Source organism: Suncus etruscus, chromosome 18 (genome assembly GCF_024139225.1).
Source record: "Suncus etruscus isolate mSunEtr1 chromosome 18, mSunEtr1.pri.cur, whole genome shotgun sequence".
Classification (NCBI taxonomy): Eukaryota; Metazoa; Chordata; class Mammalia; order Eulipotyphla; family Soricidae; genus Suncus; species Suncus etruscus.
The window spans coordinates 55,330,314-55,347,436 of record NC_064865.1 but is presented as its reverse complement, the minus strand read 5'-3'; the positions used below and the strand labels follow the sequence as shown (position 1 = coordinate 55,347,436).

The 17,123-nt window shown below is 36.6% G+C and overlaps 1 protein-coding gene across 1 annotated transcript in view; it reads left to right on the top strand.

The window, feature by feature from the left end:
• Positions 1–13,777, top strand: part of SLC17A3 (solute carrier family 17 member 3) — a 29,226-nt gene extending 15,449 nt beyond the window's left edge. Inside the window, exons 3-11 of the mRNA XM_049764817.1 lie at positions 210–443; positions 526–613; positions 5,950–6,036; positions 10,814–10,932; positions 11,232–11,396; positions 11,622–11,751; positions 11,848–11,995; positions 12,784–12,874; positions 13,643–13,777. Of these exons, the coding sequence (XP_049620774.1) occupies positions 210–443; positions 526–613; positions 5,950–6,036; positions 10,814–10,932; positions 11,232–11,396; positions 11,622–11,751; positions 11,848–11,995; positions 12,784–12,874; positions 13,643–13,777 (1,197 nt within the window). The remainder of the gene's footprint in view (positions 1–209; positions 444–525; positions 614–5,949; positions 6,037–10,813; positions 10,933–11,231; positions 11,397–11,621; positions 11,752–11,847; positions 11,996–12,783; positions 12,875–13,642) is intronic.
• Positions 13,778–17,123: the final 3,346 nt, after the last annotated feature.

The window sequence follows — 17,123 nt, the reverse complement described above, 5'->3', positions numbered from 1 at the left end:
AACCCAGATCTGTTCCAGGTCAGCAGCATACAAAGCAAATGCCCTACCGCTGTGTTATTCCTCAGCCCCATATTTTTCTAAAGCTTATAAGTGAAATTTTAAAATTGAAATAGTGATTTGAAAGCAAGTCAAAGCACTTAATATTCTTAAGTTATTCAAGAACCCAGTTATAAAAGTTTTACTACAGCGTTCTGTTTGTTTTCATAAAGGCATCTGTATATAATTGGAGCCCTCAAATCCAGGGCATTATCTTTGCTTCTGTCAACTATGGTATGATTTTGACCCTGGCTCCCAGTGGATACCTTGCTGGAAGAATAGGAACAAAAAAAGTGGTTGGTTTTTCTTTATTTGGATCTACGCTTCTCACTCTCTTCATTCCTCTGGCAGCTGACCACGGGCTAGTTGTTCTCATTACAGTTCGAGTGGTTCAGGGCTTAGTTCAGGTAAGCATATCTTTTATAAATGTGACTTGATATGAATTTCTATATGGTATCAGCTATGTGAAGAACTCCATTTTTATTTTAGGGCTCGGCATTTGGGGGTCAATTTGCAATTTGGGAAAGATGGGGTCCTCCACATGAACGAGGCCGACTCTGTTCCATTGCTTTATCAGGTAAAAAGCTTATGACTAAAATCAGATACTTGTCAATCTTTTTAGTTTTCAACAATGTGGGGCTAAAATGTTTGGCTAAATGGGGAGGAGGGAGACTTGGGACATTGGTGATGGGAATGTTGCACTGGTGATGGGTGGTGTTCTTTACATGACTGAAACCCAAACACAATCATGTATGTAATCAAGGTGTTTAAATAAAAAAAAATGTTTGGCTAAAATGGTAGCCAAGATATTCTAACAGGCAAACTCTAGCAGAGATTATGGAACAATTTGCTTCTGAGCTTTCATTACTTTCTGTGCTCCAAATATTAGCTATGACTTATTTAAAAATAGTCATTACAGGTGACTGTCCCTAAAGTTAGAAGAAATGTACACTCAGATTTCTCTAGATCCAGCATTCATGAACCCAGGAATGATTGAATCTCATAGTAAAATCATCAGTATTTTATTAATACTATGCATCTCTTGGTCTTCCCATTTCTATCTATATTCAAAGCCACATGTCATTTTACTCAATTATCTTAAGTTAAACAGCCTATAGATATGTTATCTATATTATAAGCTATTGAATTAATCCTTACCTAAAATATGTTCAGGGCCAAAATAGTAGTACAATGGGTAGGGCATTTGTCTCGTACGCAACCTACCCTAGTTCAATTCCCAGCATCCCATATGGTCCCCCAAGCAACGCCAGGATTAATTCCTGAGTGCAGAGCCAGGAGTAACCCCTAAGTATCACCTGCTGTGGTCTCCAAAACCATATACATATGTGTTATATGTATGTAATATGTTTTATGGTAAAAATAAATATCCTCAAAAAACTGCAACATGCATTACAGTGTTCAAAAAGATAAAATCAAATATATTAACACTAATAAAGGTGAAAAAAACTAAATCCATACAACATAAACCTCGATGTGCATATACCAATTTGATAGCAGTCTTATATACACAGATAGATTTGTGGACATCTAATGTGATTTTTCAAGGTACTTGAATCAAGTGTTAGATTTGAACTCTGAAGTAGCAGAATGGAGATCAGCTGAGAGTCCAAACATGGGTAGAAATGTGAAACAAAACCAGACATTGAAATTCCTTCGACTATATAGTCTTTGTAAAGTCCCGGAACTGAATACAATCACTTAATGAAAAGACATAGGTGGAAGAAAGAAGAAAAACAAGGACATATTTCGGAAGTGCTCCAGTAAGCAAACCTGAAACAATGGTGAGTGAGGGACAAGCAGCTGGAGGAGCGGAAAAACTTCTCTTGAGCTCAGGAAACAACATTCAATCAGAGGTTCAGGGGTCAATTGAACTGCTTTGACAATGTCATTGAAGGTCATGGAAAGGCTTTGAAAGATCTCAAAGATTTTGTCAAAGGCTGTATCTGTGCTAGTGAGCTAGGGAGGTGAAGGATTGAAGGTTTGCCTGGAATTGGCTGAAGAGTTAAAGGAATGTAGAAAACAGAGGCAGAAAAATAACCCTTTGAGAAATTTTCCCTGAAGAGAAACAGCAACATGTCAGAGTACATGAAAACTCTGAAGTATGGGCCCGGAGAGATAGCACAGTGGCGTTTGCTTTGCAAGCAGCCGATCCAGGACCAAAGGTGGTTGGTCCGAATCCCGGTGTCCCATATGGTCCCCCGTGCCTGCCAGGAGCTATTTCTGAGCAGACAGCCAGGAGTAACCCCTGAGCAACGCCGGGTGTGGCCCAAAAACCAAAAAAAGAAAGAAAGAAAGAAAGAAAGAAAGAGAGAGAGAGAGAGAGAGAGAGAGAGAGAAAGAAAGAAAGAAAGAAAGAAAGAAAGAAAGAAAGAAAGAAAGAAAGAAAGAAAGAAAGAAAGAAAGAAAGAAAGAAAGAAAGAAAGAAAGAAAGAAAGAAAGAAAGAAAGAAAGAAAGAAAGAAAGAAAGAAAGAAAGAAAACTGAAGTAGTGGGAAATTTGTGTTGTTTTGCTTTGTTTTTGTTCGTTTGTTTGTTTAAATATGAAGTTATTTTGCCTATGGGTAGAAGAGATCCAGGAATTGAAGTCAATAAAGATTTGTCAATGCCAATATATGAATAACTGCCCAGGAAGGGCATGGGGTTGGTGGACTCAGGAACTTGACCCCACTATTGTTTTTTTTTTTTTTTTTTTTTTGGTTTTTGGGCCACACCCGGCGATGCTCAGGGGTTACTCCTGGCTGGCTGCTCAGAAATAGGTCCTGGCAGGCACGGGGGACCATATGGGACACCGGGATTCGAACCAACCACCTTTGGTCCTGGATTGGCTGCTTGCAAGGCAAACACCGCTGTGCTATCTCTCCGGGCCCTTGACCCCACTATTGTAATTAAAATTAATTATTATAAAGATTGGAAAGAGGGACTGGAATGGTGGCGCTAGCAGTAAGGCAACTGCCTTGCCCACACTAGCCTAGGATGGACCGTAGTTTGATCCCCCCAACCCCCAGCATCTCATATGGTCTCCCAAACCAAGAGCAATTTCTGAGCTATGGCATAACCAGGAGTAACACCTGAGCATTCCCGAGTGTGGCCAAAAAAACAAACAAAAAAAAAGATTAGGGAAAGAGCTTAGAAAAGGTATCCATTTGGCAACTTAGTGGTGTCTAGGAAAGTGATCATCTTCATTTCCCTCTATTAATGCTCAGGCCAGATTTATTATTATTATTATTATTATTATTATTATTTCTAGTGCTAAATTTCTCTGTTGCTAATCATGTGTTCTTGGATAAGCCTATTGAACTTTTCAGCATGCCTATAATTCTTCATGTTATAACACCAATAAGATGCTTAAATAAAGGCCATGGCAAAAAAAGAGAAGGAAAATGAAGAAGCAATATTTTTTATTGTCTGATAGGAAAAGCCCAAAGTAAAGTACAGTAATAAATTCTTATGACTGACAGTAATTTCTTAAAGAAATAAATTCTTTACAAAGTAAAGTAATAAATGTAGAGGTTATTATAAAAGAAACTTAAAGAACCGACTCCGTAAAAGCTTATGTGGGCTGAATTATAAAATGCTCCAAAAGCAAAATGAAAGATTAGAGAAAATAATTTCAGTCAACTAAGCTGAGGCATAGCTATCACAGCACATTAAATTTCTGTAAAGGGAGGCAAATGAAAGAGACAAAGGAAAAAATTATGAACATACAGTTCACAAATAAAATAAAAATGAGAAGTAGATATTTTATTCATATTTGTAAAAAGCATTTCTATAAATTGAGGATGTTGGAGAGATGAGAAAATAATGTGTGTTTTATTTATTGTAATTAGCAATTAATTATAAAATTGAATACAAATTTAAATAGATTAAAACTAAATGAATCAATGAGTTTGACACAATCTTTTAACAGTATATTTCAGCAAGGTGTATAAAAGACAGGCTTCGATCTAGGAAGTCTATTTCTCATAGACTATGATACAGAAGCAAAATTATGCTTTATTTAGAAAAAAAGAATTAAGCCTATGTTAATAATTTTTTAAAATGGAGAATCTATGTCATTGTAGAATCTATGTAGAATTTATGTCATAATGACATAAAAGTATTTACAAGACCAATTTTTACATGAAGATTGAATGCCACAGAACAGTGATATATTGTGGTGATGCTTATTTAAAATGAGTTCTAGGGGCCAGAGCGACGGCACAACAGGTAGAGTGTTTGCCTTGCATGTGGCCATCCAGGTTTGACCCCCCAGGAGTTATTTCCGAGTGCAAAGCCAGGAGTAACCCTCAAGTGCCACTGGGTGTGCCCCTAAAACAAGCAAACAAACAAACAAACAAATAAATGAGTTATAATTGGGGTCCAGAAAGATTGTACAGCAGAGAAGTTGCTTGACTTACATGCAGCTCACCAGGATTCACCCCATCTCCAGTACCCCATGTCGTTGCCCCAAACCCATATAATCTCTGAGCATTGAGTCAAATAAGCCCTGAGATTTGCCATGTTTGGCTCCACAACTGAAAGTAAACTATAATAAAAATTAGTAATAATTCACATATTTGTCATTTGACCAGCTTATGAAAATGTTTATAGAGAATAAAAACCAAAATAGCTTAAGTTTGCAGCTAGTAAAGAAGACAAAGGCCTTCTTAGGTATGAAAATACTCTGCAAATCTGTGTAAATTTAAAAATATTTTATCAAGAATTAAAAAGGAGGAAAAAAGAAAAAGAGAGGGATAGGGGGGGGAGATACAGACAGACAGACAGACAGACAGACAGACAGACAGACAGACAGACAGAGAGACAGACAGACAGAGAGAGAGAGAGAGTGAGTTAAATACCTGCCCCAGAGACAGGAAGGGAAGAGGGGGAGGAAACTGTGGACATTGGTGGGGGAAATGTTTGCCGGTAAAGAATGATGAACATTTTAAGACTGAACCTCAGTTATGAACAACTTTGTAATAACAGTGTTTAAATAAAAGGAAAAACTCTGGGACCGAAGTGGTGATACAAGAGGTAAGGCATCTGCCTTACCTGTGCTAGCCTAGGAAGGACCAAGGTTCAATCCCTGGTGACCCAGAGTGCATAGCCAAAAGTAACGCCTGAGCACTGCCGAGTGTGACCCAAAAACAAAAACAAAAATGTGATTATTAGCAAGCTTATGGAGAAATCAATTTACCTTAATAGTCTGCTTAATATGTATTTATATATTATTAATATGTATATCAATCTATAATAATATTACCACATATTATTTTATATATCATACAATATTGTGTTATACTATACTATATTATACCATCTTACATTATATTCTATTGTTTTTTATTATTGTTATTTATTATATATTTATAAATATATGCTTATATATTGTATATTATTATAAAATTCATTGTCTGTATTATAATAAATTATTCACATATAAATGTATATTAAGCAGAATGCATAAATGCACATACAATTATCTTTGTACACAAATGCATGTAAAAGAGAAATATATAATGAAAATTTATATTATGTATGTCTTTAGAGAAGAACATTTATACCTTCATATTAAAATAAATTGTTTTAGATGGCTAGTGTAATGAGTGGAGATAGATAAGGGATGCATATGAGATGAACATTTGCTCTCTGTAATAAAAATTAGCTTTTATGATAATCCTCTGATGTGTGTGATTTTAAATGAGATAACATCAAAGATAGCATTGCTGTCATCTGCAATGTTATGAGGGAATTTTCAGAAAATTCAGTCAGGAGAGCATATGAACTAAATCATCAGTCTAAAGCTTGTACTATTCTAGTATGTTTATCTCTTTGGTTTCGTTCTACCATGTGTCATCAATTGTTCCATATGTTGTCGTCCAGAACCCACAGCTCTCCGTCTGTCTTTCTGCAGGAGTGATGCTTGGAATCTTCACTGCCATCCTCCTGGGTGGCATCATCAGCCAAGCTCTTGGGTGGCCTTTTGCCTTTTATATCTTTGGTATGTAGCTTCTTCTTATTCTCAAATTGTCACACTGAGGAAGAGTCCCTGAGTATCTATTTTGGTAGGAGGGGCCACATCTGGTGATGCTCAGGGGTTACTCATGGCTTTGCTCTCAGAAATTGCTCCTGACTTGGGGGACCATATGGGAAGCCAGGGGATCAAACCACAGTCCGTCCTAGGTTAGCCACATGTGAGGCTAACGTCCTACCGCTTGCACCACTGTTCAGCCCCCCCTCCAATATCTATTTTTACTTATTTAAAGATGAGTGAAAACAGGAAACCTCCCCCAAATTAAATGCTTTAGTATGTTAGGAATAATACTATTATAGAGGAAATGATGTCATAAATCCCTCCATCAACTGATGGTAGGAAGTCTAAAAAAGAATAATGCAGTTTCCATATAGCTTAACATTATATTAGAACAAGTCTCAAATATATCTATATGCATACAAGGTGTTCAGTATCCTACAATATATAATTCTTTGTTTCTGACTTCATCAATAGATACCAGGCATGGAAAAAATAGGAAGATTTTCTAAGGGAAATGATTAAGGTATTAGCTCCAACCAGGAACCAAAACAATGTTAGAGTTAAAGTAGATATTATTATGTCTATTATAAATAAAGCTTATATTTATAATAGCTGCATTATATATAGTTCTAATTATTGTAGTGAAACATTAAAAAGTTAGACATGGAAAAGCTTTGAAAAAATTCAATTTAAACTTCTAGAGATAGAAACTTTAATTTTGGATTAAATGAACAGTATGTTTATATGTGAATTAAAGTATTAGCATGGTTTAATTAGTCATTAATATTAATATCCAAATTAATATTTGGATACTAATGTTGGATATTTGGATTAAATAAACAGCATATTAGAGACAGCAGAAGAAAAGATGAGTGAAATTAGAAAAAAGCAATAGCTGGGTGGGAAGGAAACAGAACATTTGCATTGTACTGCAAATCAAAGTGTCTAAAAGGATAAAAGGAAGAGAAAGAGAACTAGATAGATGATAGAGATAGATAGATAGATAGATAGATGATAGATAGATATAGATGATAGATAGATAGATAGATAGATAGATAGATGAGATAGATAGATAGATAGATAGATAGATAGATAGATAGATAGATAGATAGATAGATAGATAGATAGATAGATAGATAGATAGATAGATAGATAGATAGATAGATAGATAGATAGATAGATAGATAGATAGATATAGAGAAGAAAAACATATGCCCCAGAGACAGGAAGGGGAGAGGAAATCAGAAAGGGGGAGAGGAAAACAGGAAACATTGGTGGCAGGAAATGTGCACTGGTGAAGGTTGTTGTACATTGTATGACTGTAACTCAATCATGAACAACTTTATCTGTGGAGGAAAAATACTGTATTATGAACAACCTTGTATTAAAGGGTCCGGGAAAGCCCACCACCTCAAATAAGGACCACGAATCTTGAGAATGCAATCAGCAAAGCGAGATTTATTGTTCCAGAGCTCTGGGATCCACCATCTCCTGACGCAGCAGGTTCGCTTGTGGAAGCCCGAAGCTTAGAAACCCAGGGCCTTTATAGTAATCCATATGATAATGAGGTTTCAAACTTCAAACATTTCATTGGTTCACACAACTGTTACTGTTGAAAACAACCAATAAGCTAAAACCCCCTTTGACGTCAGCCACCCTAGCCCACATCCTGATGGTCTGGCCTGTACCATCCAGTTGACCCTTGGGAGGCTCCTGATCTGGCAGGATGGAGGCCTTGTTTCCTTGGTAACACAGTTACAAGGGCTAAGAGGTGGGGTGTGGGGGGTCTGGTTTCTTATACTGTAGCTCAGAGCAAGCCAGTAGCAGAAGCAAAGAAGCAAAAAAGCATTAATCTCAACGTCACTCTTACTCTATACCCATTGTTCCATCCTATGTGTTCTTGGATTATTAATTCTCACAGTACCCATATTGTTCTCCAATGCTTAACTTTAAATCATGTTTTCCAGCTGGTAGTTACTCTGTTAGTGTAAACACATCCCTTATCTCTTTGAGCCAGCTGGGGCCACCCCAGTCAGTGAGTTGTTTACTGCCTACTTGTCAGGGCCTGTAATGGCCAAAGTTCTATAATGGCAGAGCTTATGTCAACTAAGAGCCAACTCAAGAGTTTCTAAAGGCAAGCAAAAACAGAAGCCAGAAAGCATGGTTACTCCTAATATATCACACCTAAATTATACCTAATTTGTCCTAGCTTATTGTCAGCCCTTCCACTTGTAACTACAGTATTTAAATAAAAAAAAAAAAGTCAGTAAAATACTATTTGAAAGCCAAAAAAAAAAAAAAGTAAAGAAAAAGCAATGAAAATTGTTGAGAATGAGTCAAGAAAGGGGGAAAAAATAAGAACATCTGTAAGAAGAGGAATTGACAAATGAGACTAAAGTGGAATAACTAAATAAAAGTCTTTAAATAAATTATGGCAATATTTCCAAATTTGATGGAAACTATTATCTCACAGACCTCAAAATATTTATAAATCTTAAACATAAGAAACATAAAAATACTAAAAATTGAGATATCACCAAATGACTAAAAACAGCGGTCTTAAAATTTTATGACCAGATAAAACTAAAGAAAATTTACAGACAGAGGAACTAAGATTGTAAGAAACAATACAAATGAAAAATCAAAAACACATTTAAAGGCTAAGGAAAAATGTTCAGGACCCGGTGATAGCACAGCAGATAGTGCGTTTCCCTTGTATACTGCCAATCTGGGTTCAATCCTCAGTATTCCATATGTTCCCCCAAGTTTGCCAGCCGTGATTTCTGAGTGCAGAGCCAGAAGTAACCCCCATGTGCTGTTGGGTGGGCCCCCAAACCAAGATTAAAACAAAGAAACACACACAAAAAAATTCAATATAAAATCCTGATACAGAGCTAAAATAGAGACAAAATAAGGATATTTTATACATAAAAATGTTTAGAAATTTAAAAATTCAAATTACATCTAGCTAGTATTTTCAATAACCTCTCTAATTAGGGATATCAGACAATGATATAAAAGACCTATTCACAAAAAAAAAGGTATTGTGGAAATAAAACTATCTTTTTAGATGAATAAAAATTAGTATGATTAAAGTTAATTGGTGCCAAAACATATTATAAAATTGCATGCAATAGTGGCTGGAGAGATAGCATAGAGGTAAGGCATTTGCCTTGCATGCAGAAGGACGGTGGTTTGAATCCCTGCATCCCATGGTCCCCTGAGCCTGTCAGGAGCGACTTCTGAGCATAGAGCCAGGAGTAACCCCTGAGCACTGCTGGGTGTGACCCAAAAACCAAATAAATAAATAAAACTGCATGCAATATGATATAGGCATAAAGATAAATTTGTCAGTGGGAAAAAACAATCATAAATAGACTCACAAATGTAATGAAAATGATTTTTGACAAGGTGTAAAGGCTATTAAGTAAACTTAGCATAGTTGTTTTTATTTGTTGGGTTTTTTTGTTGTTATTGTTTTTTCGTTTTTGGGTCACACTCAGTGACACTCACGGGTTACTCCTGGCTATATGCTCAGAAATTGGCCCTGGCTTAGGGGACTGTATGGGATGCCTGGGATCGAACCCAGGTCCATCCTGGGTCAGCCGCATGCAAGACAAATGCTCTACCCATGTGCCACCGCTCCTGTCCCACATAGTTGTTTTTAACTAACAAAAGTTGCATGTATGAATATAAAACACCAACTTTTATTTTTTGGCTTTTTTGGGCCACACCCCACAGCATTCAGGGGTCATTCCGGAATTACACTCATAAATTACTCCTGGCAGGCTTGGGGATCATATGGTCTCCAAGGGATTGAAACCAGGTCAGCTGCAAGCAAGGCAATGCACTACCAGCTGTGCTAAAACTCTGGCCCTGAAAGACTAATTTTTGATCATATCTTATACAGAAAAGTATATGTTTCATATACAGAAATCCAACTCAAATCACTCCTGAACAAACTGTACTATTAGGCTCTGAGTTTATTATCCCCCTAGAAAAGGAAATGAGAACAACTTTGTCCTTAGGCATAATTGTATATGGTAGAAAAGTAAGGCTCAGTCCAATAATATGACTAATTAATAGGCTGGGTTCCATCAAATTAAAACTTTTCAAAAGACATTAAAGACATTATCATCTCCAGCTGACCTATCCTTTAGTATAGGCCTAATGACAAGTCAGTGAATATAAATAAGTTCTCCCCTGAATTTCATGAGTCATGCTAGTCATGCAAAATTATTTGTGGGTAATGGAGGAACCCTGGACTGTGTAGTCTAGTCAAAGAGCAACCAGTGGAAATACTTTTTTATACCAGCAACTGAGCAGGAGACAATATTCCAGAACTGACCTCTGGAGTGTCACAGGACAGCAGGGAGTTAATGTGAGTCAGAAGTAAGTTAAATTTTAAGAAACCACACTGGGGTCTATGGAGAACTGCTATATTGCTAAACGTGAAAATCCATAAATGTTGTAAGTATCCAAAATATCAAGACATCAAATATTGAGCCTGTTGTAAAGTTTGTGATTTCTAAAACACATCTAATCAAGAAAGAATAAATGGATGAGTTCTAGAAAGTTGTGGTATGCATGTGGAATTTTTCAGAGATGTCAGGTACTGTTATGAATGCAGACATATATCAATATATATGTCCAAAAGATATGCCAAAAGATGTCCTATTGTAAAGGAAATTTGGAGGAAAGGCAGAAATCAGTTGAGTGAGCCAATTTTCCCCTCTGCTTGCAGGAGGTGTGGGCTGTGTCTCCTGTCTCCTCTGGTTTACTTTGGTTTATGACGACCCCGTCTCTCACCCATGGATAACCATCACAGAAAAGGAATATATCATATCTTCCTTGGCACAACAGGTACATGTAAGGACTCCATCTTTCTCCATTTGAGCTTGTGTCCTGATTTGGATTTCTCAGGATAACCAATAACATTTGAGATGGAGGTCAGACATAGTGGTACAGCAGGTAGAGCACTTGCCTTGCACATAACTGACCCAGGTTCAATTCCCCAGCATCCGGTATGGTGTCCCAAGCATAACTCAAGAGGAAGCCCTGAGCAATGCTGGGTGTGGCCCCAAAACAAGCAAACAGACCAATAAAAAAAAGTTTGAGATGACTCAGATCTTACTATTGTGACCAGTGAACTTTTTTTTCAGGTCAACATATCTTCTGAGCCTTCTCTTCCCATCAAAGCCATGCTCCGATCTCTACCACTTTGGTCCATGTTTTTGTGCGGTTTCTCCCATCAGTGGTTGGTTAATATGATAGTTACATACACACCAACTTACATCAGCTCTGTGTTTAAGGTTAACATCCGAAATGTGAGTATATTTTTCCGCTCTCCTCCCCCATTTTGCATGGCTCACCAATTCATCCCACCTAGAAACATTGATCCCAAAAAATAATCTAGGTATGATAGAAAAATTAATTGTTTTTGATAAGAGATCAGTGATTTCAGGTTGCAGCAAGATGATTATTAGTGTATTTTGCATAAAATGTGTGACCTTTATTATGTTGATTTATTTATGTCCCCCCCCCACCTTCAGAATGGATTTCTATCTGCCCTTCCTTTCATTGTGTCCTGGATCACTGGAATGCTGGGAGGTCAACTGGCTGATTTTCTCCTAACAAAGAACTTTAGGCTTGTGACAGTGAGGAAAATTGCCACATTTCTAGGTAAGAATCAAGCCTGACGGTCATATATATAACAAAGCATCCATACAATAGGAAGATATATCTCATTGTTTCATTTATTTTTTCCTCATGCCCTAGGCAATCTCCCCCCTTCATTATTGATTGTGGTCCTGCCCTACATCACCACCAGCTATATCACAACAATGGTCCTACTGATGATCGCAGTTGGACTGATGCCATTATGTCAATCTGGGATCTATATCAATGCTTTAGATATTGCTCCAAGGTAGGACTTGAAGATCCATTCTTATTTTCATATTTTCTTTTTCTTTCTTTCTTTCTTTCTTTCTTTCTTTCTTTCTTTCTTTCTTTCTTTCTTTCTTTCTTTCTTTCTTTCTTTCTTTCTTTCTTTCTTTCTTTCTTTCTTTGTTTCTTTCTTTCTTCCTTCCTTCCTTCCTTCCTTCCTTCCTTCCTTCCTTCCTTCCCCTTCCCTTCCCTTCCCTTCCCTTCCCTTCCCTTCCCTTCCCTTCCTTCCTTCCTTCCTTCCTTCCTTCCTTCCTTCCTTTCCTTCCTTCCTTCCTTCCTTCCTTCCTTCCTTCCTTCCTTCCTTCCTTCCTTCCTTCCTTCCTTCCTTCCTTCCTTCCTTCCTTCCTTCCTTCTTTTTTCTTTTGGGTTTTGGGTCACACCCGGCAGCGTGTGTTACTCCTTGCTCAGAAATCGCTCCTGGCAGGCTCAGGGGATCATATGGGATGCCGGGATTCGAACCAAATGCCTTACCTCCACGCTATCTCTTCGGTCCTTATTTTCATATTTTCTGAGAAATATTTTGCCTGTAGCTTTCTGAGAATCTTCAACTTATTTTCCAAAGTTATTTCCAAATAACAGGATAAAATTAATATATGAACTAGAATCACAAAAGGACTTGTATCCACTTTTTCTCAGGTTTGTGGAGGTGCCTTGGTGTCTTGGTGTTTCTTAATGTAATGATTTGATGGATCCATACATGCAGGTTAAGGTAGAGGGACACAGTGGAGAACTTCTGACTTTAACCTGGAATATTCCTGTCACCCACAGACATTCCAGTTTCCTCATGGGAGCCTCAAGGGGATTTGCACAAACAGCTGCTATCTTATCACCCACAGTGTGTGGATTTCTTCTCAATCAGGTAGTATTTCCTTGCTGAGAAAATAAAAATTCCCTTTGAATTCCATAATTCAGAAACAGTGATAAAGAAAAAGTTATGCCTGGAAAATTTTAATTCAAGAGATAATATTCTATCTTAGAACTGAACTCATACAACTCATATTGAGTTGATGAACCTATACCTGGATATGATTTGTCATATCATCGACATCATTTTGAAATTTATGTTTGCATAACCTTGTAAAAGCAGAGATTAGAAATTAAACATATCTATGTCTGATACAAGCAAAATCTACTAGAGGAATTTGATGTAGAGTAATCTCGTTGTATCTAATTCTCATACCAATCACAAGTATGAAATTTTACTACTTTCATGTCCTGATGATTAAATGAAATTCTGATAGAATAAGTCCCCACTTCAGAGCATTTAAAGACTCAATTTTTCATTTTTACCTACAAACCCCAGAGTTTCTTATCTTTTACTGTTAATCATTTCCACTTAAGAATAACATTGAAAACATTCTTAGGTTGCAAAATAAAAGCATATTTCATAAAGCCTAGATTGATTCAAGAGAAAAATAGATGTTACGTTGTAAATAGTGACCAATGCAATTCTGTACAATAATGATAAAGGTCTTCTATATCATGAAAATTTTCTACTCAATTATCAAGCTACCTTCAGGAGATGAAATCTGTCATGGAAACCCACTGGTGGACACTGTTGTCTTAGCTACACCTATAGAGAAGAAAATGAAAGGGGTAAAATTTATCAGAGGTTTTGTGTACCTAGGATCCTGAATTTGGATGGAGGAATACCTTTTTCCTGTTGTTTGCCATTGACCTATTAGGATTGATCATCTACCTCATATTTGGAGAAGCAGAAATCCAAGAATGGGCTAAAGAGAGGAAACTCACTCGTTTATGAAGGTAAAAGCTGATGATTTTTATCTATGTTTATAGCCCTAGAAACACTTTTTAACTTTTAATTAAATGTCATTTTTCTTTCTTAGTTGTTTCCCCTTGGATGGAAAAGTCACTAGGTACCTCATTTCATAAACAAGAAAGGCTTCGGTGATGAAAATTTCAGCAGAAAGAATTTTTGTTTGCTGTAGTTTTTTTTTTTTTTATTAAGAATGCACATCTTCGGGGCCGGGCGGTGGCGCTCAAGGTAAGGTGCCTGCCTTACCCTGCGCTAGCCTAGGAGACGGACCGCGGTTCGATCCCCCGGCGTCCCATATGGTCCCCCAAGCCAGGAGCGACTTCTGAGCGCATAGCCAGGAGTAACCCCTGAGCGTCACCGGGTGTGGCCCAAAAACCAAAAAAAAAAAAAAAAAAAAAAGAATGCACATCTTCATTTCACTCAGTTTCCTTTGAGGGAAAAAATTCAATAAAACAATGGTCAAGAACAAAGTTGTCATTTTCATTGAATTAGTATAGATTTAGAGGAGGTTGCAGTCATCTGGGCACACAGTTTCTTGTCCTCAAAACAGAAAACAATGATTTGAAACTTTAAGTCCAGGCCAATGGCCACAGTAGGACCATGATTTTCCTATTGGTGAAGATGAATACTGTCCTATTGGTCTTAGGATTGGTCACACACCCTTCTGTTTGCTATCTCCCAAGAAGTTACCTAGACGAATTGTGTCCCATACTCCTTTCGACTTGAACTTCTACTGGATTTTCAGAGGCAGCAAGAAAGTATTTTTCTCTACAATTCTTCTCCATAGTGTCTGGTGGTAACTCATTCGCTCTCCACTTCCTGACAGGCAAAAACTTCACTCAACACCATCTGGAACATTTCTCTTCCTCTATTCCCTCAGCAAATTTATTTGATCTTAAACTTTGATAGGTAGGAATGCTTAAAGTTTAAACAATCTTTTGAGTTCCATACCACCTTTCCAATATTGTGTAAATTGACTTTTTAAAACATTTTAAATTAAAAATCCAGCATGAATCTGCCATATTTTTTCCTCCCGTTTCCAAGTAATAATGTAGGTAAGTCATATATAAATGTCAAAATATTTGGCATACTAGTATTATAGTAAAAGGATATTTGTGGGGGTTTTGGGGTCAGAGAATATTCATTGGTTAAAGATATTGACATTCTACTGATAAAGGTAGAGCAATATATCCTGAAACTCTATTATTAATAGCATGTTTTTTAAATTTGACCTCCCTCCACCAATGTTCCCAGAGTGTGTCCCATGGCACCACCCCCGTCCTCCAGTCTGTGAGCATAACAGGCCCATTTAAAATTTTGGTTTTTAAAGTTTGGATCTCATGTTTACCTTGTTGTTTACTCTGACATGGATACTTAAGTTAAGTTCTGTCCTGTTTTTGTTTTTGTTTTTGGGAGGGGCATATCTGGTATCCTTCAGGAGTTACTCCTGGTTCTGCATGCAGAAATCACTCCTGGCAGGTTCAAAAGACCAATGGGATGCTGGGGATCAAACACAGGTTTATTGTGTGCAAGGCAAGTACCCTATACACTGTGCTATCACTTCGTCCCCAGTTCTGTATTTTTAACACCACCAATGCACCTGAGACCTCTTGGCTCGTGGCTCCCATCCTTTTATCCCTTGTATTTCTTCATTTCCACTCAATTTCTTTTTTTCTCCTTACTATAATCTGGGGCCTAGAGTATTCTTGACAACTCCCATTTAAACCATAGCATTTCTTCATGAAGTTAATCTAAATATTAATAGTATCTTATATAACAGCACCTAGATAAAAATTGAGGGAAAAAAGAATGCCTAGGTCTTGTCATAATAAAATAGAGCCAGCTTGAAAGGATTCCTACAAATCAAAGAAGTGATATTGGTAAGGAAAAGCTGTATCACATAGATTGGACTGCATAAAATTATATCTAATTAATTCATAATTTTATCAGAACTTTTTCTGAACCCTTAAATTATTATTTTGAAAGTTTATGAGGTATTTGCTCTGATTTTCTATTAAATCTTGTTTTCACCATCATCAAACATTTGTTTCCTTTATATAAAAAAAGAAATTTTAGCTCATGAATCTACAATAAAGTCTCTATTGGGAAAAATATTTACATACCATTCATCAGACAAAGGGCAAATATCTATAATATGTAAAGCACTCTCAAAACTCACTAAAACAGCAAATTAAATGAACGACCTTATCAGAAAAATAAGGAGAAGAGGTGAACCTTTTCTTAAAGACATAAAAATAGCTGACAGGCACATAAAATGTATATCACTTCTGATTATAATGATATATTATTATGTATATAATATCAAAATGACAATGAGAAATCACCTCATACTAGCTGGATTAATTTCTATAAAAAAAACAGAAACAATAATTAGAGACAGGAATGTGTTGTGAAAATTTTTCCCATTCCTTGCTGGTGGGGATGTTAAATAGTTCTGCCACTTTGGAATCCAGTTTGGAGATGTCTCAAAATATTCTGAATAGACCTTCTATATTACCCAACAATTCTGCTCTTGGGCACTACCCAAAGGATATAATAACATTAATCTGAATACACATATGCCTACCTGTGTTCATCAGAACACTATTTACAATAGCAAAGGTCTGGAAACAATGCAAGTTCTCCTAAACATATGAAGAAATACTGTGGCATAACACGCACAAGTGAATAGTATATGATGAAACAATTTTTAAGATGAAGAAACGATGAAAGTTTGAAGTTTTCTGCAAGTTGAATGGAATTAGAAAGTTTGATTCTTCAAGAAATGGTCAGAAAGTCAAGCTAAACAACAGATTGTTTCTCTTATGTGGACTAAAAAAAAAGGCAAAGAAAGGTATTAGACAATATCAAATGGCAAACAGACCTTTAGACATGATCATTAGAACTTTAGAACTGTCAATGAAGGTGACTGGGGAGTGGGAGCAAACATGAGAGTAAAGGAGGGTTCTTGAATCACTTTTTGAGGTATTGGCATAAAATTCTAAAACCTAAAATGAAGACTTAAGTAGTATTGTAAACTATATTTTATTCATCGATAACCAATCAAAAAAAAGAACAAAAACTCTACCTCCAAAATTAGAAAAGCCTGGTATAATTAGGAAATCACTATTTTGCAATGTGTCGTCATATTTACTAAAAATTGATTAAAGCAATCGGTAAAAGTTATGAACCTTATCAGTTAATAAATAGAATCTCAGTCCACACACTATTCTTTCCTTAATAAAAGTAAAACAGCTTGTTGTTTTGGAAGCTTCATAAAATCCAGTGAAGCTTTCCTGTTCTGAATCTGTCTCTTATTTACCTGGCAGTT